Source organism: Oncorhynchus nerka, linkage group LG12 (assembly GCF_034236695.1).
Source record: "Oncorhynchus nerka isolate Pitt River linkage group LG12, Oner_Uvic_2.0, whole genome shotgun sequence".
NCBI classification, from domain to species: Eukaryota; Metazoa; Chordata; class Actinopteri; order Salmoniformes; family Salmonidae; genus Oncorhynchus; species Oncorhynchus nerka.
This window is the reverse complement of record NC_088407.1, coordinates 62,324,710-62,352,178: the sequence shown is the minus strand read 5'-3', so window position 1 is coordinate 62,352,178 and position 27,469 is coordinate 62,324,710. Positions and strand designations below refer to the sequence as shown.

The 27,469-nt window shown below is 45.3% G+C and overlaps 1 protein-coding gene across 2 annotated transcripts in view; it reads right to left on the bottom strand.

Annotated features, from left to right (window-relative positions):
- LOC115138541 (kinesin-like protein KIF26A) overlaps nt 1-27,469 on the bottom strand; it is a 103,760-nt gene that overhangs the window by 44,522 nt on the left and 31,769 nt on the right. The window contains exons 1-3 of one of the 2 annotated variants that reach the window (XM_065025718.1): nt 24,037-24,304; nt 14,291-14,761; nt 3,517-3,710 (exon numbers count right to left, since the gene is read on the bottom strand). In XM_065025718.1, the coding sequence (XP_064881790.1) occupies nt 3,517-3,710; nt 14,291-14,611 (515 nt within the window). In that variant the 5' untranslated portion in view covers nt 14,612-14,761; nt 24,037-24,304. Of the gene's footprint in view, nt 1-3,516; nt 3,711-14,290; nt 14,762-24,036; nt 24,305-27,469 lie in introns of those variants that run through there. The other variant, XM_065025717.1, reaches the window with a different exon arrangement.

The window sequence follows — 27,469 nt, the reverse complement described above, 5'->3', positions numbered from 1 at the left end:
CTTATTTGCTTTGACCAAAGCATTTCATGTCATTGAACAATACCTTTACATTGTGAAAAATGTCTCCCTACTGAAGCTATAAGACACCATTCTTCATGAATGATGGTGAGTTTGAGAAAATAACAGATTTATGAATGAAAAAATAAATGGAAAAATGAAAGCTTAGAAGAGTTTTGATGAGCAATCAGCAACCAGTAATGACAGCGTAGTAAAAGGAGAGTAATAGTTCAGCTTCAATTGTTGAATTCATATCGAGGCCCATTTCCTGCCTACATAATGATCGGAGACATTATGGAGAGGAGACCCAACCTAAACCATTTTCCCTGGGCAGGGAGTAGGGGAGCCACATGAGAGAACACTCTTAACTGAGTCTCCCAGCAGACGGCAACACAGAGTAATGGTAGTTGGAGTTTCTGGGTTGTCAAATGAACATTTATAATCAAATGCTTTTTTAAATGGACCAGACAAGTTTAAAATAATGTTGAATGCTTGAGTTAAAAAATGTATTATCTGCACCAGAGGCAATCACTAAGAGGAAGTGGTATTCTCTCTCTCCTTCCCTCTTTCTCAGTCTCCTCTTTTCCCTCAGCACCTAATTGCATTCTAATTCAAATGTCATCTGTGAGTTGGACAGCTTTCCTGAATGTCAGACAAGTGTCTGTGGAGCTACACCCCAGACAGGAGCAACCATTGTTTGGTTATTCTGTTCAAATATCCTGGCCTCTCAGCACTTTAACATGGATTTCACTAATTGTATCTTTAGAGGACAAAAAGGAATATTAATCACAAATATGTTTTCAATCAGCCCCAAAAGATGAAGGGCTAATTTGTTATTTCAAATGTCAATGGGAGACAGTGAGAAGAAGGAGATTTGTTAAACACAGTTGTTCTTGCTGACCTCTGAGAACTAAAACACTGTTACTGCAATCAGCAGTGGTGGAACACAACCCTAGCCTGCACACTGACCCCGATGCTAGAGTAAAGATGAAGATGACGGTAATGACGATGATGATGGAGGCTTACATTCTAGTGCTTAAAGCAGTGCAGGTGCTTGTGGAGGCAACAGCTGCAGTACCTGAGGAAGTGGGTGTGCTTCCAGTCTAGCCCAGTGCATCTCAACCGCCTACCGCCCAGCCGTCCACCGCCCTGTATCTGAATCTGTGGAATGTGATGCTGTTTAAAGCTGTCCGGGCCCCGTCATCACCATCCTTCTCCTCGCCAAGTCAAACAACACACATTCTTGGCAGGGAAGTATCTCTGGGATGAAATGAAAGGTGGAACCCTTCACTGCTTCCACCACCTCCCCTCCTGTCCTACCAGGACGCAACTGATGGGAAAAAACAAGTCCCCCTCCCTTACTGAGAGACACACACACATGGCTTGTCCAGCCCTCTCTTTTTCAGCTCTCGTCCAAAGAAAACAGTAGAAATAATAAATCAGCCTCTGAAACTAACCCTGTCCACATCTAGGTCACAACTCACTGTTGTTCACGCTTGACCTGCCAAGTATCTCACAGGAAGTGACACGTCCAGGAAGTGACACATTTAGAAGAGCATTTGGAATATCCTCCTTGCCAAGGGAGAGGCCCCATGGTCCCAGTCTTATAGTTTGACCCCACTAAGGTTGGCGAGGGGAGCTCACTTTGAGAGTTTGGAGAAAGCCAAGCTCCTTCCCTGTTCCCTCAGGATGTCACCGTCACACTACACAACGTCCCCCTCTCCTGTCTTCTCTGCCTCCCAGGGTTCTGCCTCCCAGGGTGCAATGCTCTAACAACCCAATAGATCATCCTTACCCAGCTTCCCTCAGGATAAAATTAATTATGTCACACAGCTCCTTGGGGAGTCGAGGCTGTACAGGGAATGTACACACCGACCAATCTGCCTGAGACTCTAGCAATGACATCTTACCGCATTAGAGCAGCCTATGGAGAGCTGTCTGTACCCCCAGTGGAGGCACATATATCCTCCAGAGCATTAGCATTGCCATAGCTAAATGGAGCAACTCATTCTGAATGTACACAAGATCAACACTGAATACAAGCTACATTAATATGTTACTACAACAAACTGCACTAGAAAATTTTAAAGGAACCAAACAACAAAAACACAGGTGTACATACTGTGTGTACATACTGTGTGTACATACTGTGTGTACATACAGTGTACACAGGTGTACATACTAAAGAAAAGCACAATAGTACAAACTATGTGCTTGAACCTAAGCCCCTTTGTGAGACACTGTCTTTACATGTATAACATTATATAATACCATTATCCATTCACGGGCACTGGCGCCTAGCTAAATGTATGCTCACAGTCTATTCTCCACACAGCGTTCCAGCACAGCCTAATGTATGCTCACAGTCTATTCTCCACACAGCGTTCCAGCACAGCCTAATGTATGCTCACAGTCTATTCTCCACACAGCGTTCCAGCACAGCCTAATGTATGCTCACAGTCTATTCTCCACACAGCGTTCCAGCACAGCCTAATGTATGCTCACAGTCTATTCTCCACACAGCGTTCCAGCACAGCCTAATGTATGCTCACAGTCTATTCTCCACACAGCGTTCCAGCACAGCCTAATGTATGCTCACAGTCTATTCTCCACACAGCGTTCCAGCACAGCCTAATGTATGCTCACAATCTATTCTCCACACACCGTTCCAGCACAGCCTAAAGTATGCTCACAATCTATTCTCCACACACTGTTCCAGCACAGCCTAAAGTATGCTCACAGTCTATTCTCCACACACCGTTCCAGCACAGCCTAAAGTATGCTCACAATCTATTCTCCACACAGCGTTCCAGCACAGCCTAAAGTATGCTCACAGTCTATTCTCCACACACCGTTCCAGCACAGCCTAAAGTATGCTCACAGTCTATTCTCCACACAGCGTTCCAGCACAGCCTAAAGTATGCTCACAGTCTATTCTCCACACACCGTTCCAGCACAGCCTAATGTATGCTCACAATCTATTCTCCACACACCGTTCCAGCACAGCCTAAAGTATGCTCACAGTCTATTCTCCACACAGCGTTCCAGCACAGCCTAAAGTATGCCATAATTTAACAACGGCAAGGACAACATCTTCATGGATTAGGTCCACATCACGCTACACTCTACACTCCCGAAAAAGGGTTCCAAAAGGGTTCTTCCACTGTCCCCATAGGAGACCACTTTTTGGTTACAGGTAGAACTCTATGGAAAGGGTTCTACATGGAACTCAAAGGGTTCTCCTATGGGCACAGTGGAAGAACCCTTTAAGGTTCTAGATGGAACCTTTGTTTCTAAGAGTGTAGTGCAGCAATGAACCATGACCTTATTGTGTAAAGACAAGTCTCCACACAGATCCCTTCCACAACAGCATGCCGTACCGAGGTAGCCAACCACACACACCCTAAAGCCACCACAATACAGCACAGCAGACCCTAATCATCATCACTCTCAGCCCTTTGTCAGACTCTCTCTTCAGGTGTGATTTCAGTGAAAGGGGGGGTTGTGGACGCAGCTTACCTGATGAAGAAGGAGGCCGCCGCGGATGCGCTCTGAGTGGATGTGGAGGTGGGACCAGGGGGGCCGACGGCACACTGTCCCAGCTGGACGGGGCTATTCTGTCGGCTGGGTGTCAGGTTACAGCGGGAGCTGGGGACAGGGGCCATGGTAGGGCCAGGGATGTCCCTCTCTGCCTCCTCCATCAGACCTTGTGCCTACAGAGGGACAGAGAGACAGACAGAGACAAAGCGAGATAGAGAGACAGACAGAGCATTAGCAATGAGTGGGCCTCAAGGGTTAACCACCACTACTGGTCCTCCACACCTCTCTTCCAGTCCATTTACTCCCTCTCTCAGGACTATTCACCTCAGCACCAACTAATTACCCACAAGATGGCAAGGGCACTGTACTGGACTGTAGTGTACTGGACTGTAGTGTACTGGACAGGACTGTAGTAAACTGGACAGGACTGTAGTGTACAGGACTGTAGTAAACTGGACAGGACTGTAGTAAACTGGACAGGACTGTAGTGTACAGGACTGTAGTGTACTGGACTGAACTGTAGTGTACTGGACTGAACTGTAGTGTACTGGACTGTAGTGTACTGGACCTGACTGTAGTGTACTGGACCTGACTGTAGTGTACTGGACCTGATTGTAGTGTACAGGACTGGACTGTAGTGTACTGGACTGTAGTGTACTGGACTGTAGTGTACAGGACTGGACTGTAGTGTACTGGACTGTAGTGTAGTGTACTGGACCTGAGTGTAGTGTACAGGACTGGACTGTAGTGTACTGGACTGGACTGTAGTGTACTGGACTGTAGTGTACTGGACCTGACTGTAGTGTACTGGACCTGACTGTAGTGTACTGGACCTGATTGTAGTGTACAGGACTGGACTGTAGTGTACAGGACTGGACTGTAGTGTACTGGACCTGACTGTAGTGTACTGGACTGGACTGTAGGGTACTGGACTGGACTGTAGGGTACTGGACGGTAGTGTACAGGACTGGACTGCAGTGTACTGGACCTGACTGTAGTGTACTGGACCTGATTCTAGTGTACAGGACTGGACTCTAGTGTACTGGACTGTAGTGTACAGGACTGGACTGTAGTGTACTGGACTGTAGTGTACTGGACCTGACTGTAGTGTACTGGACTGGACTGTAGTGTACAGGACTGGACTGTAGTGTACTGGACTGGACTGTAGTGTACAGGACTGGACTGTAGTGTACTGGACTGGACTGTAGTGTACAGGACTGGACTGTAGTGTACAGGACTGGACTGTAGTGTACTGGACTGTAGTGTACTGGACCTGACTGTAGTGTACTGGACTGGACTGTAGTGTACAGGACTGGACTGTAGTGTACTGGACTGGACTGTAGTGTACAGGACTGGACTGTAGTGTACAGGACTGGACTGTAGTGTACAGGACTGGACTGTAGTGTACTGGACCTGACTGTAGTGTACTGGACTGGACTGTAGGGTACTGGACTGGACTGTAGGGTACTGGACGGTAGTGTACAGGACTGGACTGCAGTGTACTGGACCTGACTGTAGTGTACTGGACCTGATTCTAGTGTACAGGACTGGACTCTAGTGTACTGGACTGTAGTGTACAGGACTGGACTGTAGTGTACTGGACTGTAGTGTACTGGACCTGACTGTAGTGTACTGGACTGGACTGTAGTGTACAGGACTGGACTGTAGTGTACTGGACTGGACTGTAGTGTACAGGACTGGACTGTAGTGTACAGGACTGGACTGTAGTGTACAGGACTGGACTGTAGTGTACAGGACTGGACTCTAGTGTACAGGACTGGACTGTAGTGTACAGGACTGGACTGTACTGTACTGTAGTGTACAGGACTGTAGTGTACAGGACCGGACTGTAGTGTACTGGACCTGACTGTAGTGTACTGGACCTGACTGTAGTGTACAGGACTGGACTCTAGTGTACAGGACTGGACTCTAGTGTACAGGACTGGACTCTAGTGTACAGGACTGGACTCTAGTGTACAGGACTGGACTGTACAGGACTGGACTCTAGTGTACAGGACTGGACTGTAGTGTACAGGACTGGACTGTAGTGTACAAGACTGGACTGTACTGTAGTGTACAGGACTGTAGTGTACAGGACTGGACTGTACTGTAGTGTACAGGACTGTAGTTTACTGGACCTTACTGTAGTGTACTGGACCTGACTAGTGTACAGGACTGGACTGTAGTGTACTGGACTGTAGGGTACTGGATGGTAGTATACAGGACTGGACTGTAGTGTACAGGACTGGACTGTAGTGTACAGGACTGTACTGTAGTGTACTGGACATGACTGTAGTGTACTGGACATGACTGTAGTGTACTGGACCTGACTGTAGTGTACAGGACTGGACTGTAGTGTACTGGACTGTAGGGTACTGGACGGTAGTATACAGGACTGGACTGTAGTGTACAGGACTGGACTGTAGTGTACAGGACTGGACTGTAGTGTACAGGACTGGACTGTAGTGTACAGGACTGGACTGTAGTGTACAGGACTGTACTGTAAGAGTACAGGACTGGACTGTAGTGTACAGGACTGTACTGTGGGGTACTGGACTGTAGTGTACAGGATTGGACTTTAGTGGAAATCAATTCAAAGTTTATTTGTCACGTGCGCCGAATACAACAGGTGTAAACCTTACAGTGAAACGCTTACTTACAGGCTCTAACCAATGGTGCCAAAAATGTGTGTGTGTGTGTGTGTGTGTGTGTGTGTGTGTGTGTGTGTGTAGGTTAGTAAAGAAATACAACAACAGTAGAAAGACATTTGAAAAAAGAGTAGCAAGGCTCCATACAGACACCTGTTAGTCAGGCTTATAGAGGTAGTATGTACATGTAGGTATCGTTAAAGTGACTGTGCATATATGATGAACAGAGAGTAGCAGAAGCGTAAAAAGAGGGGTTGGTGGGTGGTGGGACACAATGCAGATAGCCCGGTAGCCAATGTGCGGAAGCACTGGTTGGTCGGGCCAATTTGGGTAGTATGTACATGAATGTATAGTTAAAGTGACTAAGCATATAAGATGAACAGAGAGTAGCAGCAGCGTAAAAGGGGGGTTGGGGGTGGCACACAATGCAAATAGTCTGGGTAGCCATTTGATTACCTGTTCAGGAGCCTTATGGCTTGGGGGTAAAAACTGTTGAGAAGCATTTTTGTCCTAGACTTGGCACTCCGGTACAGCTTGCCATGCGGTAGTAGAGAGAACAGTCTATGACTGGGGTCTTTGACAATTTTTAGGGCCTTCCTCTGATACCGCCTGGTGTAGAGGTCCTGGATGGCAGGCAGCTTTGCCCCAGTGATATACTGGGCCGTACGCACTACCCTCTGAAGTGCCTTGCGGTCGGAGGCCGAGCAATTGCCGTACCAGGCAGTGATGCAACCGGTCAGGATGCTCTCGATGTTGCAGCTGTAGAAACTTTTGAGGATCTCAGGACCCATGCCAAATATTTTTAGTTTCCTGAGGGGGAATAGGCTTTGTTGTGCCCTCTTCACGACTGTCTTGGTGTGTTTGGACCAATCTAGTTTGTTGTTGATGTGGACACCAAGGAATTTGAAGCTCTCAACCTGCTCCACTACAGCCCAGTCGATGAGAATGGGGACGTGCTCGGTGCTCCTTTTCCTGTAGTCTACAATCATCTCCTTAGTCTTGGTTAAATTGAGGGATAGGTTGTTATTCTGGCACCACCCGGCCAGGTCTCTGACCTCCTCCCTATAGGCTGTCTCGTCGTTGTCGGTGATCAGGCCTACCACTGTTGTGTCGTCAGCAAACTTAATGATGGTGTTGGAGTCGTGCCTGACCATGCAGTCGTGGGTGAACAGGAGGGGACTGAGCACGCACCCCTGGGGAGCCCCAGTGTTGAGGATCTGCGTGGCAGATGTGTTGCTACCTACCCTCACCACCTGGGGGCGGTCTGTCAGGAAGTCCAGGATCCAGTTGCAGAGGGAGGTGTTTAGTCCCAGGATCCTTTGCTTGGTGATGAACTTTGAGGGTGCTATGGTGTTGAACGCTGAGCTGTAGTCAATGAACAGCATTCTCACATAGTTGTTCCTTTTGTCCAGGTGGGAAAGGGCAGTGTGGAGTGCAATAGAGATTGTGTCATCTGTGGATCTGTTGGGGCGGTATGCAAATTGGAGTGGGTCTAGGGTGTCTGGGATAATGGTGTTGATGTGAGCCATTACCAGCCTTTCAAAGCACTTCATGGCTATGGATGTGAGTGCTACGGGTCTGTAGTCATTTAGGCAGGTTGCCTTTGTGTTCTTGGGCACAGGGACTATGGTGGTCTGCTTGAAGCATGTTGGTATTACAGACTCAATCATGTACATGTTGAAAATGTCAGTAAAGACACCTGCCAGTTGGTCAGCACATGCCCGGAGCACACGTCCTGGTAATCCGTCTGGCCCTGCAGCCTCGTGTATGTTGACCTGTTTAGAGGTCTTACACACGTCGGCTACGGAGAGTGTGATCACACAGTTGTCCGGAACAGCTGATGCTCTCATGCATGCCTCAATGTTGCTTGCCTCGAAGCGAGCATAGAAGTGATTTAGTACTGGACTGGACTGTAGTGTACTGTACTGTACTTTACTGGACTGTAGTGTACTGGACTGCACATTGAGTCTGGCAACACTCATGAGGCTGCACAGTGTGAATGGTAATTAAGTGATAGCCTATATCTAATTACAGTTTAGCCATTATATCATTGGCCATATACACACAGTCCCAGTCAAACATTTGGACACACCTACTCATTCAAGGGTTTTTCTTTATTTTGTATTATTTTCTACATTTTAGAAAAACAGTGAAGACATCAAAACTATTAACTAACATATATGCAATGTAGTAACCACAAAAGTGTTAAACACATGAAAGTATATGTTAGATTCTTTAAAGAAGCCACCCTTTGCCTTGACGGCTTTGCACACTCTTGGCATTCTCTCTACCAGCTTCACCTGGAATGCTTTTCCAACAGTCTTGAAGGAGTTCCCACATATGCTGAGCACTTGTTGGGTGCTTTTCCTTCACTCTGTGGTCCAACTCATCCCAAACCATCTCAATTGGGTTGAGGTCAGGTGATTGTGGAGGCCAGGTCATCTGATGCAGCACTCCATCGCTCTCTTTCTTGGTCAAATAGCCCTTACACAGCCTGTAGGTGTGTTGGGTCATTGTCCTGTTGAAAAACAAATGATAGTGGGACTAAGAGCAAACCAGATGGGATGGCGTATCGCTGCAGAATGCTGTGTTAGCCATGATGGTTAAGTGTGCCTTGAATTCTAAATAAATCACAGACAGTGTCACCAGCAAAGCAGCCCCACACCATCACACCTCATCCTCCATGCTTCGCGGTGGGAACCACACATACAGAGATCATCCGTTCACTTACTCTGCATATCAAAGACACGGTGGTTGGAAGCAAAAATATAAAATTTGGACTCATCAGACCAAAGGACAGATTTCCACCAGTCTAATGTCCATTGCTCGTGTTTCTTGGCACGAGCAAGTCTCTTCTTCTTATTGGTGTTCTTTAGTTGTGGTTTCTTTGTAGAAATTCAAACATGAAGACCTGACTCATGCAGTCTCCTCTGAACAATTGATGTTGAGATGTGTCTGTTACTTGAATGCTGTGAAGCATTTATATGGGCTGCACTTCTGAGGCTGGTAACTGTAATAAACTTATCCTCTGCAGCAGAGGTAACTCTGGATCTTCCTTACCTGTGGCGGACCTCATGAGAGCCAGTTTCGTAATAGCGCTTCATGGTTTTTGCAACTGCACTTGAAGAAACTTCCAAGACATTTTCTGGATTTACTGACCTTCATGTCTTAAAGTAATGATGGACTGTCATTTCTCTTTGCTTATTTGAGCTGTTCTTGCCATAATATGGACTTTTTGGGTTACTACAAGATTCCATATGTGTCATTTCATCGTTTTGATATCTTCACTAATTTTCTACAATGTAGAACATAGTAAAAATAAAGAAAAACCCTGGAATGAGTGTTACTGTACATCAGCAGCTAATTTGCCATGTGTGAACAACTTAATGCACAGCTTGACTTAAACAGGAAAATAAATATTTAACACCCAACAACGAAAGAAACCTACACATCTACACACAAACCATAAGCAGTGAAATTCTACAGTGGACACTTTTCTCTGGTAGGCCCATGGATCTTGCTGTGTGAAAGTATGTTACAGGTTGAGATGTAGAGGGGCAACAAAGCAGAGCCTGTCTGCAGCGCTGCCTGCCAGCTGGGGTATGAGTCAGAAGCAGAAGGAAGCTCCCTCAGCCTGGCCCCAGGAGTGGTAATGACTATGGGTGATGAGGCAGGCTCTTGGAGTGCTGGTCTGGGGAGAGAGAGACAGGTAGTAGGGGGATAGGGGGTAGTGGGGTTCAGCTGGAAGTAGAACAGTGATCTCTCTCTCTCTTTGGTCCAGCAGAGGGAGTGCTGACAAAGTCCACTGATCACCCAGGCAGCCCATAATAAAAAGCACGGTTCCTACCAGGGTCTCCATAACAACACAGGGTTAATCCTCACCCTTAATCACGAGTATATCAAACTGTACACTGATCAGTGAAAGTGTACAAGAACCAGTTTGAACAAATGGTAGAGTTAAGCCTGTAGTTTCCCTTCACATTCATCCTGGTGACACATCCACTGGGTAACCAGCAACCTGAAGTCAAACACGGTATGTCGCTTGACAGGATATATTTTGTCAACACCAACCAGTCCCTCTGCATATTTACTCGCTCAGTGTTTGCCCTCGATTCATGTTTGATAATTAAAACAACATGTCTTGGTTTTTGCTCTGACATGCACTGTAAACTGTGGGACCCTATATAGACAGATGTGTCTTTCCAAATAATTTTCAATCAATTGAATTTACCACGCGTGGACTCATATCAAGTTGGAGAAACATCTCAAGCATGATCAATGGAAACAGGATGCACCTCAGCTCAATTTCGAGTCACATAGCAAAGGGTCTGAATACTTATGTAAATAAGGTATTTCTGTTTTTCATTTTTAATACATTTGTAAAAATTCTAAAAAACTGTTTTCACTTTGTCATTATGGGGTAGTGTGTGTAGATTGATGACTTACATTCTTTTTTAAATCCATTTTAGAAAAATGCTGCAATGTAAAAAAAAATGTGGAAAAAGTCAACGGGTCTGAATACTTTCCGAATGTGCTGTATATACATAGCTGACATGCGAGTGCTATACATCAACATGCAGCGGCATACATTCAAACATTCACATGAACACAGGCACCTCCAGCAGTAAGGCTATACCTCATACAAGCACTAACACTATAAACTTGTCATGATCACCACATGGTTGTTTTTAATCCCAAGGGAAGAACTCATTGACTATATCTCAGAGAGCCATGTGCTCGCCTGTTATTATTAATAACCACAAACTTATTAGACGCCCGACATCCATGTTATGTTGTTCCTGATATCCATGGATATTTAAGACTACACATTGAACATGCTTATCTAGGAAGGCATTTCCGCTGTGTTGAAAGTCCATCATGGTCCGGGTTCGATCCCAGGCTGTGTCGCAGCCGGCTGCAACCGGGAGACCCATGTCCCATCTCGCTCTAGCTACTCCTGGTGGTGGGCCACACTGACTTCGGTCGCCAGCTGGACAGTGTTTCCTCTGACACATTGGTGCGGCTGGCTTCCGGGTTAAGCGCGCATTGTGTTAAGAAGCAGTGTGGCTTGGCAGGGTCGTGTTTCAGAAGACTCATGGCTCTCGACCTTCGCTTCTCCCGAGTCAGTATGGGAGTTGCAGCAATGGGACAAGACTGTATCTACCAATTGGATATCACGAAATTGAGGAGGAAAAAGGGGGTAAAAAGTACCAGAAAAAAAGAAAGTCCATCATGATGGGACAGCAAGGGCCTCTTGTACGTGTACATGTCAGGGTTATGATTTCTGAAGTGCATGATGGAGAGACGGCTCATTTCAGTTTGCGCCCCGAGCGCAGATTCTTGTCACGCACCAGAGGAAGCAGAAAGACTAACGACAGCATGTGGGCGTCTGTGACAGGACAGGAACTCAACACGTACAAGAGAGATGTACCTGTGTGACATCATCCAGAAAGACTAATGTACTTCACACACTTAGGCAGTAAGCCTATCTGGACAGCTCATCCACAACCCTGTCATAGATTAAGCCAATGGTGGTGTCAGGTTTTAGAATCAAGTGGCAGCAGGTTCGAGGCGCTCGTTGGGGGTGTAACCAGAATAGACAGCTCACCCTAACACATATATGTCAGAGAGCATTACCCCAGGAGAGCGACTCAGGCAACCTGCTCTCCAGTGCAGTAGGCCATTATGACCACTGATGTCCCTGGTTGAGTCCCTGGTTAAGGGATAAGCATGCTGCTGTATGTCCTGGTCAGGTAATTAGGCACTCTCAGGGGTATCATGTGTCCAGGACCATTGACACTGAGTGTCAGTAATGAGGGGACCTACCACCTTTAAACCCCCAACCCCATGGCCCGACCGATTGCCACTGCTTCCCAGGGAGAGGAGGAGGGTGATGTGGAGAAGGAGAGACAGTAAGCTTCCAATACAGGCAGTCTCAAGCCAACCGGGCTCAGTGACTCCCTCCCCATCAGCAGTCTAAAAGAGCCTCCTCCTCTCAGAGCCCGAGCCTAGCAGCGATCCCCAGTGACCTCTGATTCCACTGTTCGACAGGCCATTACTGCCGAGGTGAAATAGACCCTGCTAATCTGGGCCCATCCTGATCCAATGGCTTCCTCAGCCGCTGTTATTGGTGGAGGAGTGTATAGGGGTATATAGATAGACAGAAAAATGGACAACAATTTCATGTGAATAGTGGACAACAAAAATGTTGAATTTTCCTCATATTGACTGAACAGTCTCCCTCTGTGTGGCAGGGTGCCATGCAGGCCCAGCTGTACCGTGGCAGGCAGCAGCCCAGATGTTCCTCTAGGTTTACAGTGGGTAGCAGAAGAGTGGAGAGGTCACACCGGGCCAACAACACACTAAACCCCCAGGGTCAAGAGCAGCGGTTTTAGCAGATTATTGCGCATATGATTGTGGATTTTGCAGAGCAGAGGGCAAATCACAGACTTGTGTCAATCAATTAGTCATTTTGTAGTGTGCACTGTTCAGTTCAGCATTCACTACTCACACTCTAATGTTACTTAGAATGACTGAACTGTTAATCTAACCACATCCAACATCAGGGGTTAGAAGTTAGAGGTTTTAAATGAACAATGGAGTGGGGAATTCAACAACAGATGCTGTGATTTTTACTTTGTCAGGTTTTGGGAGACTGGAGTTCTATAGCCGACCTCATAGAGGTAGGATGTGCAGTCTCCTCCATTTAACACAATGACCCATTCTGTCAGTGGGCCCATTATCCCAGCTGTTAACTGTGATAGATTGTTTAGATTCTATTGTAGTGTAAAGTGGACCCCAAATGTAATTCCAAGCCAGAGCGTTTTTACTATATATATTGTGAAGGTTTCAAGGTGCCCTATAATGGGCTGTGTGCTGATATTCTGGGGCCTCAGGCTCTAGTCTAAGACACTCTGTAGGATTGCTGTCAACAGGGGCCTTCTCCCTTCCTTCGTCTGCCCACCGCTCTGAAGAGTTTTACACTGTCCCCCCAAAGAAATCAAGTGGGTAATTGTGAATTAAAGCGCAAGCCTTTCGGGCACAGCGCAGCTCCGAATCCTCCATGGCCCATGTGGGTTTTCTGTCATTCTGAGGGATCTTATTTTTAATGAAAGAAATGGGCTTTAAAAAATAATGCCAGGAACATTTCTGCTGTGTTTGTAAGTCAGTATCCTGAAGGGCCATTTGTGTCTCTGAGGAGGCCCAGGCTCAGCCATGTGGCATTGTGCAACGCTTCATCCCAGCTCCCATCGGCTCTAATTGCTTTCAGACATGTAGGAGGAGAGCACAAGTCGGTCTCTCTCCCTATATGCAGGGCCTTTTGATTTGTCCTAGATTGCACAGATGCTGTTAAAAGCTTCTGGCGGCCTCACATAAACTGGCACTAAAGGCACTTGTTGACAGTCAAAGAGGAGAAAAACCTGTTCCAGAATAAGGAATAACACTGGCAGACGCCGTAATTGAGTCCAATGCCATATTAAGTAGAGGCAGCAAAAACAAAAATAAAACTGAAGAGCCATTAACAGCTTCTGATTGACAACATAAAAGAAGAAACGATTAGCTGGTGAGTTTGCTCAGTGCACTCAGACTCCCTAGTGTAGAATGTCACAGCAGTGTGTAAGACACAGGTTAGAGGCTTGGACCAAATGTCCCTCTCACTGCAGGAAGAAACCTCTTCAATATAAAAGGACAACATCCCATAATGATAAGCCTGGAGTAAAGTATATTACATGGGGAATGTGTCTGTATGGAGCCATATAGTATGCCTGAGAGGAGTGTTAAAGGGAAGATTGTAAGGTGGTCATTGTGTCTTCGTCTCCCCAGGTAGACAGTACCACACAGGAGCCATTACCCCTGAGGAATGACAGGTCCAAAGTCTACGTGAAGTTCTTCTCATTTCTCTAAAGGTTTAAGATTGTCCATTGTCAGACGTTGTTCTGACCAAGGTTATTGAAAAACGTTGAAGACAACATTGATAAGAGTAACAAGCTGTCTTTTCAAAACATTTACTAGATGTGCTTTGATGCATGCTACCCCCAGACAGGGTAAACAGTGGATCTGTAGAAATAGTAATAATGATGAACATTGAAGGGCAGAGCACATACCGGGCTGGACTGAGGGAGGAAGTTGTTCACTCTGGAGATGCTCCACATGCCTTCCAGGTACTGCTGGGCCTGGATGGTGACCGATCCCAGGGTCCCGGTCAGCTGCCCTCCCCCAACCATCACCTGGACACTGGTCTTGGGCCCAGCAGAGACAGAGGAGCCCTGCAGACAGCCCAGCTCCCGGCGCCCCCTCTCCCCTAGGGGCAGGACATTGTGGGCATGGGGGTGGGCTTTGGAGAGCTGCCTCACATGGGCACTGGAGGAAGAGTGTGTCAGTCTATGAGGCTGCCCAGTGAGGGTGGTGGATGGCAAAGCGGGCATGTTGTGGCTCAGGATCAGGGCTGGGGCGCCTACTGTCTGCAGGGCCTCCTGCCTCAGCTGGTGGAGGGGAGTAGAACACACCTGGCAGCATCCATCATGGCTCCCAGGCACTTGGAGCTGGTCGAAGACGAAGGCTGCGTAGCCAGGGTCCTGCAGAGGAAACACACAGAGAGGGGGGGGGTGGTCAACTTAACATGGTTCCATTCAGAAAAAAAACATTGTATACTACGTCATATCTCCATATCAGCATGATTGGGGGGTTTCCTGGGTGTTGTTCATATTTTCCAGGCGTGCCAGACAATGGCTATCAGTGTGGTCCCTCCCAGAGGCTGGCCTCTGATCTTAGCTCTACCTCCCTCCATGTCTGCCCTAACCACATCCACATCCTCCCCCTCAGGAATTCAGTTTGTTTAGACTGAGCTGGTTGAAACCAGAGACAGCAGATCATGTTGCTGGTAGATGTGCTTATAGCTGCCTGCCTGGGCCTTGGACCCAAGTCAAACAACAGGGGCAAATGAAAAGAGATAAAAGGAAGTTTGAGGCATTAGTGAAAGACGCATTCCTCTGGAACACCAACTCAGTCAGACCCTTCTCCAACTTTCTGCAAGGCTGTTTAAGGCCCCAGAACAAATTAACCTCATGAAGGGTTTTGCGCGGCACCGCCTTATAGAAGGAGACCAGTAGAGGTGTGTCCTTTCCCTCTGTCTGTTAAAAGACTCCCTGAGGTGTCCTCAGCTGGAGAAGAAGGGAGTTGTGGGGGTTTAGAGAGGGAACTACAAAATAAAACAACAGCTGAGCCAATCCTAGGAGCTCAGTGTGGAATATTTACATATGAGAACAGTCCCAGCATGAAAACATATGATAAAATACCCAGTGTGAAAATACCCATCTCCTCCTGATGTCAACTCACAAAACCCAGCCTTTCACTAGCGAGTACAAGTCAAGTGGTCTCCGCTGTTCTTATCATGCAAGTGAGGTTCTAAGACCATTTTTACTCTCTCTCTCTCTCACACACACACACACACACACACACACACACAGTCTCATAAGAGGCATAAAGGGGCAGTAACCTCCCGGCCACTGGAGCAGAGCTCTAAGACAGGAGCCCACAGATACATAATGTTTATGGGGCCTCTGTTCCTCAGAGCCTCTGTGGTGATCAGGAGGAGTGAGACGGCCTGGCCAAACAACGACACTGCCTTAACGCAGTACCACTTAATACAGCAGTCTCCACAGAGCCACAACCCAGGGACTTTAAATCTCTTCCCTCTGAAGACAGCTCAATACAGAGACCTTTAGGTGACCTCTATGTTAGAGCCCTATGCTTATACCTACAGTATAAATGGTTATCATTATTATGAGTATATTGCACTCCGCTCCCTCTATTGCTCTTGCTTACTAACAGCCAAGCCACGGCAGAGGACATTGAATCATCATCTTCATTTGGTCCCTGAGTCTAAGCAGTGTAAGCAGCCCCTATATATCAATGCTCTATCCACAGCACGGATCCAGTCCTCATGATAAGAGAGATCGATCGCCAGGCACGAAGATCCAGAGAGGGACATACAGTGCCCACAGAACGCCCCTGGAGAGAGGATGCTGCTGGGCTTGGCCCTTGGCAGGACACAGCTGTGCTAGTCCCCTAGTAAGTCACCCTGGATAAGAGCATCTGCTAAATTACTCAAATGTAAATATGTAAAAGTGAATGGTTTTTCAAGGGATAATTCAAAGGAGCAATATGGGTTTAATATGGTTTACTTTGATAAATTATTGATCCCACGATACTGACACTATTGGTAATGCATAGTCAGAATTGATGTTAGGCTGGAATAGACTAAGTCTGAGCATTTACTGTAGATGATGTCCCAGGTCTTATCGTAGTGTTGGGTGGGGTTGTGTTGGCTAATGGAGGAGATGTTTGCTACAATTATCTTCTTAAGAGCACTTATGACAACATTCCAATGAACATGCATTTATGTAAGGTGGCTTAAAATGTAAACACCATAAAGCTTTGGAGAACGATCTGAGGCCAGGAGACACTGATACATGTGAGGGACCTAACCCGAAGGCCTTCTATTTCAACCTGTTTAACAAAAGGGCAGGTTCTGAATTCACCAGGTCTGAGACTAATCAGAAGAGAAATCGGAAAGAGACAGCGAGAGCGAGAGAGGAGGGGGGAGAACATATCACCACAGATGGAAACGGTCTTTGGTTGTGAGAGGGGACATTAAAGCAGTCATAATCAGAGTAACCTACCCTGGTCTCCTGGGCTCCCCTCCACCCATTCCTTACCCTTCAGCCTCCCACCAAGCCAACCATACCTCACTTCAGGCCATGACTATATGGAAGAAATCAATTCCTCTCTCCCCATACCTTCCTCCATGCATTTGTTAGTTGTTGATTTAGGAGAGTCAATAAAAACAGCCACAAAGCTCCGCCCATCTGCTATTCTGTAGGGTTTTGTAGGTTAGAGAATGGGCTTCCCTTGTGAAGCCGTCTTCCCTTGTGAAGCTGTCTCTGAGCTTTATGCTCTGGGGAAGAGTGAGCCGGAGGTCAGGGGTAGGAAGTGTATCATGGTGATGATAATGATGATGATGGTTATGATAGTGGAGAGGATGATGCTAGCCCAGCTTGGAGGTGGAGAGTCTGAAGGGCAGATAATATGTGATTGTCTCCACATCAAGTATGACGTCAGCGAGCCTTCAAACTAAAATAATGGGATAGGGCATGACTTTAAGTCAGACCTTGGCTCTTTACCTGTCTTATTTGAAGGACTTCTCATACGATTTCAACCCGAAGTGCAGTCTATCAAAATTCTCACAAACACACACCTCAAAAAATCATGTCTTTTGGTAGGGAAGCTGTTTCCAATATTTGTTTCCAATGTACAGATAACAAAATTGGATTTTACAGGCAAGATATTTTAAACACAACCCGATGGCCTGAAGAGGTTGTGTAATGCCTAATGTAGAATACATGAGACATGTGACATACTATACATGCATTGAGGCCTGACGCCATATTCGCTGCAAGCAGGGAACATCCTGAGGACATTCGGCGACGTTCCAGTTTGGTCCCTTAAGCGTTTCAGGCGTGACGTTATCCCACTGCCGTTCTGAGACTTTAATTTTACTCGTCTTTAGGACGACATGTGATGGTCCCAAGGGAACGTTCTCTGGGGGACCTTTTTAATAGTTCCCGGTTTGTCCAGGGGATGTTTTTAGGACGTTCTTGGGATGTTGTGTCATGGTTCCTGGAGGTTTTGTCAAGTTCCCGGTTGGTCCAGGGGATGTCCCTGAGAACATTTTAAGGACATTCTTGGGACGTTGTGTCATGGTCCCCTGAACGTTCTTGGAACGTTGTGTCATGGTCCCCTGGAGGTTTTTGTCAAGTGATGGTCCCAGGTGTCCCAAACCATTATATAGTAAAGTAATGAAATGGTATGGGGGTTGTAAGGTAAGTGGTACACTATTCAGATAAAATAACAATATGATTACATTTAACATGATCACTAGTAACGACTAGTAACGATTAATTCGGGCCGATTTCAAGTTTTCGGTAACCCTTTTTGGACGCCAAAAATCTTCACATAATCACTAGTTAACCTAGTAAAATCATCAACCATGTGTAGTTACCTAGATTGTCCTGCGTTGCAGAAAATCAATGCGGTGCCTGTTAATTTATCATTGAATCACAGCCGACTTCAACTTCGCCAAACGGGTGATGATTTAACAAAAACGCAATCTTTCCACAAATGTACCTAACCATAAACATCAATGCCTTTCTTAAAATCAATACACAGAAGTAGATATTTTTTTAAACCTGCATATTTAGTTGAAAGAAATTCAAGTTAGCAAGCAATATTAACTAGAGAAATTGTGTCCTTCTCTTGCGTTCAGTGCAAGCAGAGTCAGGGTATATGCAACAGTTTGGGCTGCCTGGCTCATTGCGAACTGTGAACTAATTTGTCAGAATTTTACATAATTATTACATAACATTGAAGGTTGTGCAATTTAACAGCAATATTTAAACTTAAGGTTTCCACCCGTTCGATAAAATACAGAACAGTTCCGTATTTCACTGAAAGAATAAATGTTTTATTTTCGAAATGATAGTTTCCGGATTTGACCGTATTATTGAACAAAGGCTCGTATTTCTGCGTTTATTATATTATAATTAAGTCTATGATTTGATATTTGATAGAGCAGTCTGACTGAGTGGTGGAAGGCAGCAGCAGGCTCGTAAGCATTCATTCAAACAGCACTTTACTGCATTTGCAAGCAGCTCTTAGCAATGCTTGAAGCACAACGCTGTTTGTGATTTCAAGCCTATAAACTCCCGAAATTAGGCCGGCCATACTAAAGTGCCTATAAGAACATCCAATAGTCAAAGGTATATGAAATACAAATGGTATAGAGAGAAATAGTCGATGCATCATAATTCCTAATATAACTATAACCTAAAACTTCTTAACTGGGAACATTGAAGAACTGGGAATATTAAACCACCAGCTTTCATATGTTCTCATGTTCTGAGCAAGGAACTTAAACGTAAACTTTTTTTACATGGCACATATTGCACTTTTACTTTCTTCTCCAACACTGTGTTTTTGCATTATTTAAACCAAATTGAACGTTTAATTATTTATTTGAGACTAAATAGATTTTATGTATTATATTAAAATAAAAAAGTGTTCATTGTTCATTCAGTATTGTTGTAATTGTCATTATTACAAATATATATATAACAAATATTATTATTATTATTATTATTATTATTTATTTTTTTTATATATATTTTTTAAATTGGCCGATTAAATCGGTATCAGCTTTTTTGGTCCTCCAATAATCGGTATCGCCGTTGAAAAATCATAATCGGTCGACCTCTAATCATCAATTAATCTGACTATTCTCTCATTGATTTCATTGGGTTTTCAGTGTTGTAGTCTAATGTTGGTGGGACATATTATTCTGTTTTAATGGTACTCCTGAATAATTAGGATAAATATAATAGTTTTTCAGTGTATTTTTAACAGAGCTGAGATTTACTTTGAAGTGCAAAGTGTAGGAATAGGCCTACAGGTGAAATCAGAAAATGGTGGTGTAGCAGGAAGATCGGAATTCCGTAAACCAAGTGGTGGCGAGTTCAAATCCCAGGTGCGGACATGTTGAATAATAATTACTGTATGAATAAACATACACAATGTAATCATGCATGTCAAATATGTTAGTTTAAAACACTATGTTAAAGCAAGCATTTGACAAAGAGCTGTGACTTGGTGAACCACTGATCCATCAGGGCCTTGATAGGCTTGGCAACTGTAACAAGGGGTGATGTGCAATGAAACGAGGGTGCGTGTTCCCTGGGTAAAACATTTTTTGGGGGGGAACGTTTCTTTGCGACAATCAGGTGATATCACCGGGACAGAGCCATCACAGACAAACTGAATTGGTCCACCCACACAGACAGCATCGTGAAGAAGGCGCAGCAGCGCCTCTTCAACCTCAGGAGGCTGAAGAAATTCGGCTTGTCAGCAAAAGCACTCACAAACTTCTACAGATGCACAATCGAGAGCATCCTGGCGGGCTGTATCACCGCCTGGTACAGCAACTGCTCCGCCCACAACCGTAAGGCTCTCCAGAGGGTAGTGAGGTCTGCACAACGCATCACCGGGGGCAAACTACCTGCCCTCCATTTACAAGAAGAAGGCGAGGTCAGTACAGGTGCATCAAAGCTGGGACCGAGAGACTGAAAAACAGCTTCTATCTCAAGGCCATCAGACTGTTAAACAGCCACCACTAACATTGAGTGGCTGCTGCCATCACACTGACTCAACTCCAGCCACTTTAATAATGGGAATTGATGGGAAATTATGTAAAATATATCACTAGCCACTTTAAACAATACTACCTAATATAATGTTTACATACCCTACATTATTCATCTCATATGTATACATATATACTGTACTCTATCATCTACTGCATCTTTATGTAATACATGTATCACTAGCCACTTTAACTATGCCACTTTGTTTACATACTCATCTCATATGTATATACTGCACTCAATACCATCTACTGTATCTTGCCTATGCCGCTCTGTACCATCACTCATTCATATATCTTTACGTACATATTCTTTATCCCCTTACACTTGTGTCTATAAGGTAGTAGTAGCCTCCCGGGTGGCGCAGTGGTTAAGGGCGCTGTACTGCAGCGCCAGCTGTGCCATCAGAGTCCCTGGGTTCGCGTCCAGGCTCTGTCGTAACCGGCCGCGACCGGGAGGTCCGTGGGGCGTCGTCCGGGTTAGGGAGGGCTTGGTCGGTAGGGATGTCCTTGACTCATCGCGCACCAGCGACTCCTGTGTGGTGGGCCGGGCGCAGTGAGCGCTGTGTTAAGAAGCAGTACGGCTGGTTGGGTTGTGTATCGGAGGACGCATGACTTTCAACCTTCGTCTCTCCCGAGCCCGTAGCTACTATATACAAGATAGTAGCTACTACAACAATTGGATACCACGAAATTGGGGAGAAAAAGGGGTAAAAATGTATTTTAAAAATGTATAAAAAATATAAGGTAGTAGTTTTGGAATTGTTAGCTAGATTACTTGTTGGTTATTACTGCATTGTCGGAACTAGAAGCACAAGCATTTCGCTACACTCGCATTAACATCTGTTAACCATATGTATGTGACAAATAAAATTTGATTTGATTTGATCAGGTGACGTCCCAGGGACAAAACCTCCAGGGGATTATGACACAACATCCCAAGAACATCCTAAAACGTCATCGGGGGACGTCCCCGAGACCAACCGGGACGTCCTAATGACTCATTATTGTTTGCAGGGTTGTTTGTTGTGAGTGTAAAGAAAAGCCCAGTTTGAGAGACATTTTTAATGAGCTGCATCAACACAATACAAGTATTCCAGACACGCCAGGCCATTGAGAGACATGATGTCCTAGGCTTCTTCAAGCATTGTTAGGTACAAGTGGAAGACCACTAGGCTTCAGAGCTCAAACACTCTAGAGACAGGGAATGCGAGTTAGGGACATGGAGAGAGAGAGAGAATAAGAAGGGGGAGGCAGGTTGGGGTTGTGCCCCTTGCCTTTGGGCTTGTGGGTCGTTGTGTTGGGTTATTGCCTGTCAACAAGGATCTTTATTTAACTCTGGGGACGAATGAAGTCAGATGCTGTGGCCTTATTATGGAAAGGAGGCCGGCATGCAATGGAAAAGAAGTGCCTGTGGAATATGGACTGTAGGTCTACATAGACACACACGTTTGTCTTTCTGTCAGTTGTTCACACAAACGATGAGGAGACACAGCAGACGGGCAGCAGGAGAGGTCAGAGAAAAACGTTCTGGGTGGTGAGTGTCATCAGAAAGCCTTTGCCCAGGGGCTGATGGAAAGAAGCATAGCTGTAACAGAGAAAAGAGAGGAGAAAGAGAGAGAAAGAGATGTGCATGATTTCTCCCTGCCTGGGTCCTCTGGGTACCCGATGCAAATGGAGCCAGGCAAAGTCACACAGGGAATGATTTGGGAAATCGTCTCAATTTACCCCGCCTGACTGTCTCCCTTCCTGCACCCACATGAAAACCACAGACGGAGCAAGCAGGGTGGGAAGCCTACGTTTACCGTTTGATGAAATTCAGCCACGGATCGGCCAACCGGATACAGAAAGCCGACCCGTGACTTACTTAAAATCAGGAAGATGCATGAAGCTCCTCGCCAAACTAAAGACTTTCAGGCCCATCGCCAGACTAAAGACCTTTAAGCATGCTCCATTAAAAGTAAGACACTCTGGGAAACAGTGCTTTCTATTCCATCGAGATGAGGAGTGCCTGTTAGATGGGGAGCAGTGGCCTTCACCACAGAGCAGCTCACTGTGTTTCTGTGGACATTCACTTAAAAGAAACAAGAGGCAGTACAGCCACAGCACACCCACAAGATTTCATAAGATTAAGTCTCCCATTTCTTCTTCCAGTTTGCTTTTGTACTATTTTTACAGGGAAACTTTCCCCCCGATGACTCAGTAGGTCAAAACTGTGCTGCGTCTCTCCACACTAGAGCCCATAACCAACAGCATTATCATTGTTAACAGTAACACAAGCAATACAATACTTCAGCGTTTTCATACTTCCTATAACAGTGTATAAAACCAACAGGACCGACCACACAACAACACAGTTGCCGCACCTGGCACCTTTTAAAAACTGGAAATCCTCCACTCTCCCTTCTCTAATTTCTCCATAAGGACAGCTTAAGACAGTCTGAGCTGTCTCTGTTTACTTGGCCTCTGACACCTTTGGCCCCATCAGTAGTGCTGTCCCAGTGTGTTTCAATGGGACTAGGCCCTAATAAACCACAGGGGCCTACGGACAGGTCCCACAGTGAGGACGAGAGCTGCCAACAGGGCTACTTTCCCACAGGTAGCCTGGGCTCTCCCTGACAGCCAGGCCAGAGAAACAAGCACAGCTGCAGGCCTGCCCCTGGATGACCACAGGCCATTAAAACAGATTACATTCCCAGGATAAAAGAAGCACATCTAGTGATAATCCCTCCCAACCTCACCCCCCCATACCAATACCCTAAACTCTCTCCCCCTCAGCCGTCCCCAGCAGACCCATACATCTCATTTGACATCAGGAGCATTTAATGCTGAACCACCAGTAGTAGTAGTGGGCCACAGACCACTAAGTTTAACCACTCCTGTTGAGTCCTGTGTCGCTAGAGAAGACAATGAGTCAGGATCTCACACTAGCATGCTGTTTACCTCTGTGGGAACGTCTCCTGTGGCACACAAACCGGGATGTGTCATCAAACAAACATCAAACAGATGTTGCCTGCCTGCCTGCGTTGCAGGAGAACATTCATGCATTGCAGGAAATTACTAACTTCATACGCCTTTTTAAACCTCAAATACACTACAAGTTAAACCTTTCCTGAATTGCAGGAATGTTCTCATGCAACAGGTTGATCAAATGTATATCCTACATCTGTAGCAACAGCACTGGGTTGTAGTTATTTGTCTGCATGATAAAATAAAAACACAATTCCAGAGATAGAATATCCACCTAAATTTCAGCATGATTCATGATGTTGTATATCTGGACCCCATTGTATTAGAAAATAAAACATTCAAATAGTACATTACGGCATATTCCCCAAGTATAGCCCTTGCGAAATCCTCTTTATGCCGCAACAAAATGAATCCCCATTGATCAATATTGAACAAATGCGTTCATGTGTAAGTACTTATTAGGCGATAACTCTACTCGCGGAAATACTGGGTTTGCCAATGATTTTACTATATGTTTTTCAAGTATAACCAATGTATGCAGAACTACCTTAAATCACTTTCCAACAAAAGAGCAACAGCAAATTGCATCACTATTTAACATGAGCGCTATCAGAAAATTAATTGTACCTGTACTTTTCAGATGACAGGGCGAGGAGTTGATTAATCCTTTATCCGCGTTGATGTTGTGAACACGGACTGCTGCAAACGCTAGCGCTGAACTTTCACAAGGCGCTTCTGAGTAGGAGGAGTAGCCTGGGTTAGCGTACAACATGATTGACTGGAGTGTTTCCGGAACCTGATACACGCGAGCCCACTTACTCAATGGTAAGGCCTATACGATCAAGTCTACCTGGCCCACTTACTCAATGGTAAGGCCTATACGATCAAGTCTACCTGGTCCACTTACTCAATGGTAAGGCCTATACGATCAAGTCTACCTGGCCCACTTACTCAATGGTAAGGCCTACACGATCAAGTCTTCCATGGAATCGATTCGTATCTGAAAGAGGCATATTTTAGCAGGACAGTCCTAGATCAACAATTTATGTCTGTTTTGACATTTTTCAAACATCTCATCGTTTAAAGCTGCAATATGTAACTTTTTGGTCAACGACCAAATTCACATAGAAATGTGTGTTATAAATCGTTATTCTCATTGAAAGCAAGCCTAAAACGCGGTAGATAAGTTCTATGTGTGCTATTTAAATGCTTCCCGTTTCTTTTTTTTGCTTCTTTTAATTTCGGTTTTGTACACCAGCTTCAAACATCTGAAAATACAACATTTTTGGTTCTGGAAAATATATTTAAACAGTGGTTTAGATGGTACAAGGATTCGCTACCCTATACTTGCTTGTTTTGTCTCATAAACTGAAATTAGGCAAACTTAGAATTTTAGCAACCAGGACATGGCAGAGCGATTTCTGCATAGTGCATCTTTAATGCATTAGAGCCTAAACATTAAGACAAATGGAAGCGCTGGGCATAAGTGAGAGTTGTTCAAATAAATACAAATTTGTCAAGCTACTTCCTGCCTTTTGTGCAGTGGATATGTGTGTGCAGTATTCAAATGATTGTTACGTACAGTATTTAGCTATAGATAATGCTACAGGATGTGTATAATGTGCTATGTATCACATTACATATGATAGCAGGTTACAGTGCCACTCCTTTTCTATTATTTATAAAACAAGCAGATGCCACTGTCTATCAAACAATCAGCCATAGTTAGACACTATGGATCAAGTAGAATGCATGATTTAATGGAGCCCTGTCAAGCAAGCTTCCTGCAATCAAATTACCTCATATAATGACATGTCACGGCTGGCCCATTTGTTCTTGTCACTCATGTTACCCAAGAGAGAACGCAATAGGATTCTAGCTCCCTTTCATACTAAAACTTTGTCATGTCAGCGATTACAAGAATGTGCAGTGCCTTATATGAATCACTGCTATCAAGGTGGGAGGAATAGGTGAAAAGGAGAGTGACTGACTGAACCTTATTGCTCCCCATTTGTGTGTGCGTGTGTGCATGCGTGCATGCGTGTGTGTATGCGTGTGTGTGCGTGCGTGTGTGTGCGTGCGTGTGTGTGCGTGCGTGCGTGCGTGCGTGTGCGTGCGTGTGTGTGTGTGTGTGTGCGTGCGTGCGTGTGTGTGTGTGTATGTGTGCGTGCGTGTGTGTGCGTGCGTGTGTGTGCCCCTTGTGTGTCCATCTGTCTGTTTACACCACATCCATCCATCACTCCAACCTTTCCTCACTTGGTCAGTTAATTACCTTTTCCTGTTCACTCATGCACACAAAGAAAACAAGCTCCTTTCAGACTGTTTGGACAAACTTCATCCCTCCCTTGCTCCTTTCAACGTCTCTCTCTCTCCCGCATGGATCCGATGCAGCCGTCGGCACACTGTTTTTACTCCAGATCAGTCAAGCTGTCATCGTCTGGGCTAGGCTACAGGCTACGGATAAGCTGGGGAGCTAGACTCCCCTGTGAGAGAGTGAATGACTTCACCAACTGACATCTTTATCAATGACATCATGGCAGTGGACACTACTGTAATTACTACTCAGGCTTTCAATAGGGACATACTCCATAGAGCAACATTCTGTTTCAGTGGGGAGCAGGGGATTCAAACATAGCGGACCACGTTGGAGAAGAGAAAAGAAACGTCGCTGAAAATGGTCTCACTGCAACCACTCTACAACACAGACAGGGATACATCTGTGTGACAGTGTGTTTCCATTTCACCAGTGTAGCATTACACCTACAGTAGTATGATGAAGTAAGTCGCTCTGGATAAGAGCGTCTGCTAAATGACTTAAATGTAATGTAATGTAAATGAAATATACTGAACAAAAATATAAACGCAACATGCACAATTTCAAAGATTTTACTGAATACAGTCTATAGAAGGAAATCAGTCAATTTAAATAAATTCATAGGCCCTAATTTACGGATTTCACATGACTGGGCAGGGGCGCAGACATGGGGGAGCCTGGCCCAGCCAATCAGAATGAGTTTTTGCCCAGAAAAGGGCTTTATTACAAACATAAATACTCCTCAGTTTTATCAGCTGTCTGGATGGCTGGTCTCAGACGATCCTGCAGGTGAAGAAGCCGGATGTAGAGGTCCTGGGTTGGCGTGGTTACACGTAGTCTGCAGTTGTGAAGCCGATTGGATGTACTGCCACATTCTCTAAAACGACTTAGGAGGAGGCTTATAGTGAAAATAACATTAAATTCTCTGGCATTCCCGCAGTCAAAATTTGAGACATCTTTGGCATTGTGATGTGACAAAACTGCACATTTTAGAGTGGATTTTTATTTTCCCCAGCACAAGGTGAACCTGTGTAATGATCATGCTGTTTAATCAGCTTCTTGATCTGCCACACCTGTCAGGTGGATGGATTATCTTGGCAAAGGAGATATGCTTACTAACGGGGAAGTTAAACATTTATGCACAACATTTGAGAGAAATACCTTTGTTGTGCATATGGAACATTTCTGGGATCTTTTATTTCAGCTCATGAAACATGGGACCAACACTTTACATGTTGAGTTTATATTTTCAGGATATATGTTTTTCTCTTACACCAGAGATCTTTATTCTGTTGCCTGTGGCCAATCTGGAGGAGGCCAAGCAGAAGCTCTCCCACCAGGGAGACACTTGTGAGTGTATTTATGCATGCTGCTCACCAGCTACTCTGCACTTCTAATTAGAATACCTGATATACCGCCCCTGGAAACTCTCCAGACCAAATCATTCTTGTTTTTTACTAGATTTACTGAAACAAACTAAAATAAATATACCATGAAAAATTCAGCAGGCAACTGGAGAGTCAGTAGCCAGGTGTTGTTTTCAGCTCTGCAGGTATGGAGGAGAAGGAAGAGGCGAGGGTAGGGGGAAGGAGGAAGAGGCGAGGGTAGGGGAAAGGAGGAAGAGGCGAGGGTAGGGGAAAGGAGGAAGAGGCGAGGGTAGGGGAAAGGAGGAAGAGGCGAGGGTAGGGGGAAGGAGGAAGAGGCGAGGGTAGGGGAAAGGAGGAAGAGGCGAGGGTAGGGGAAAGG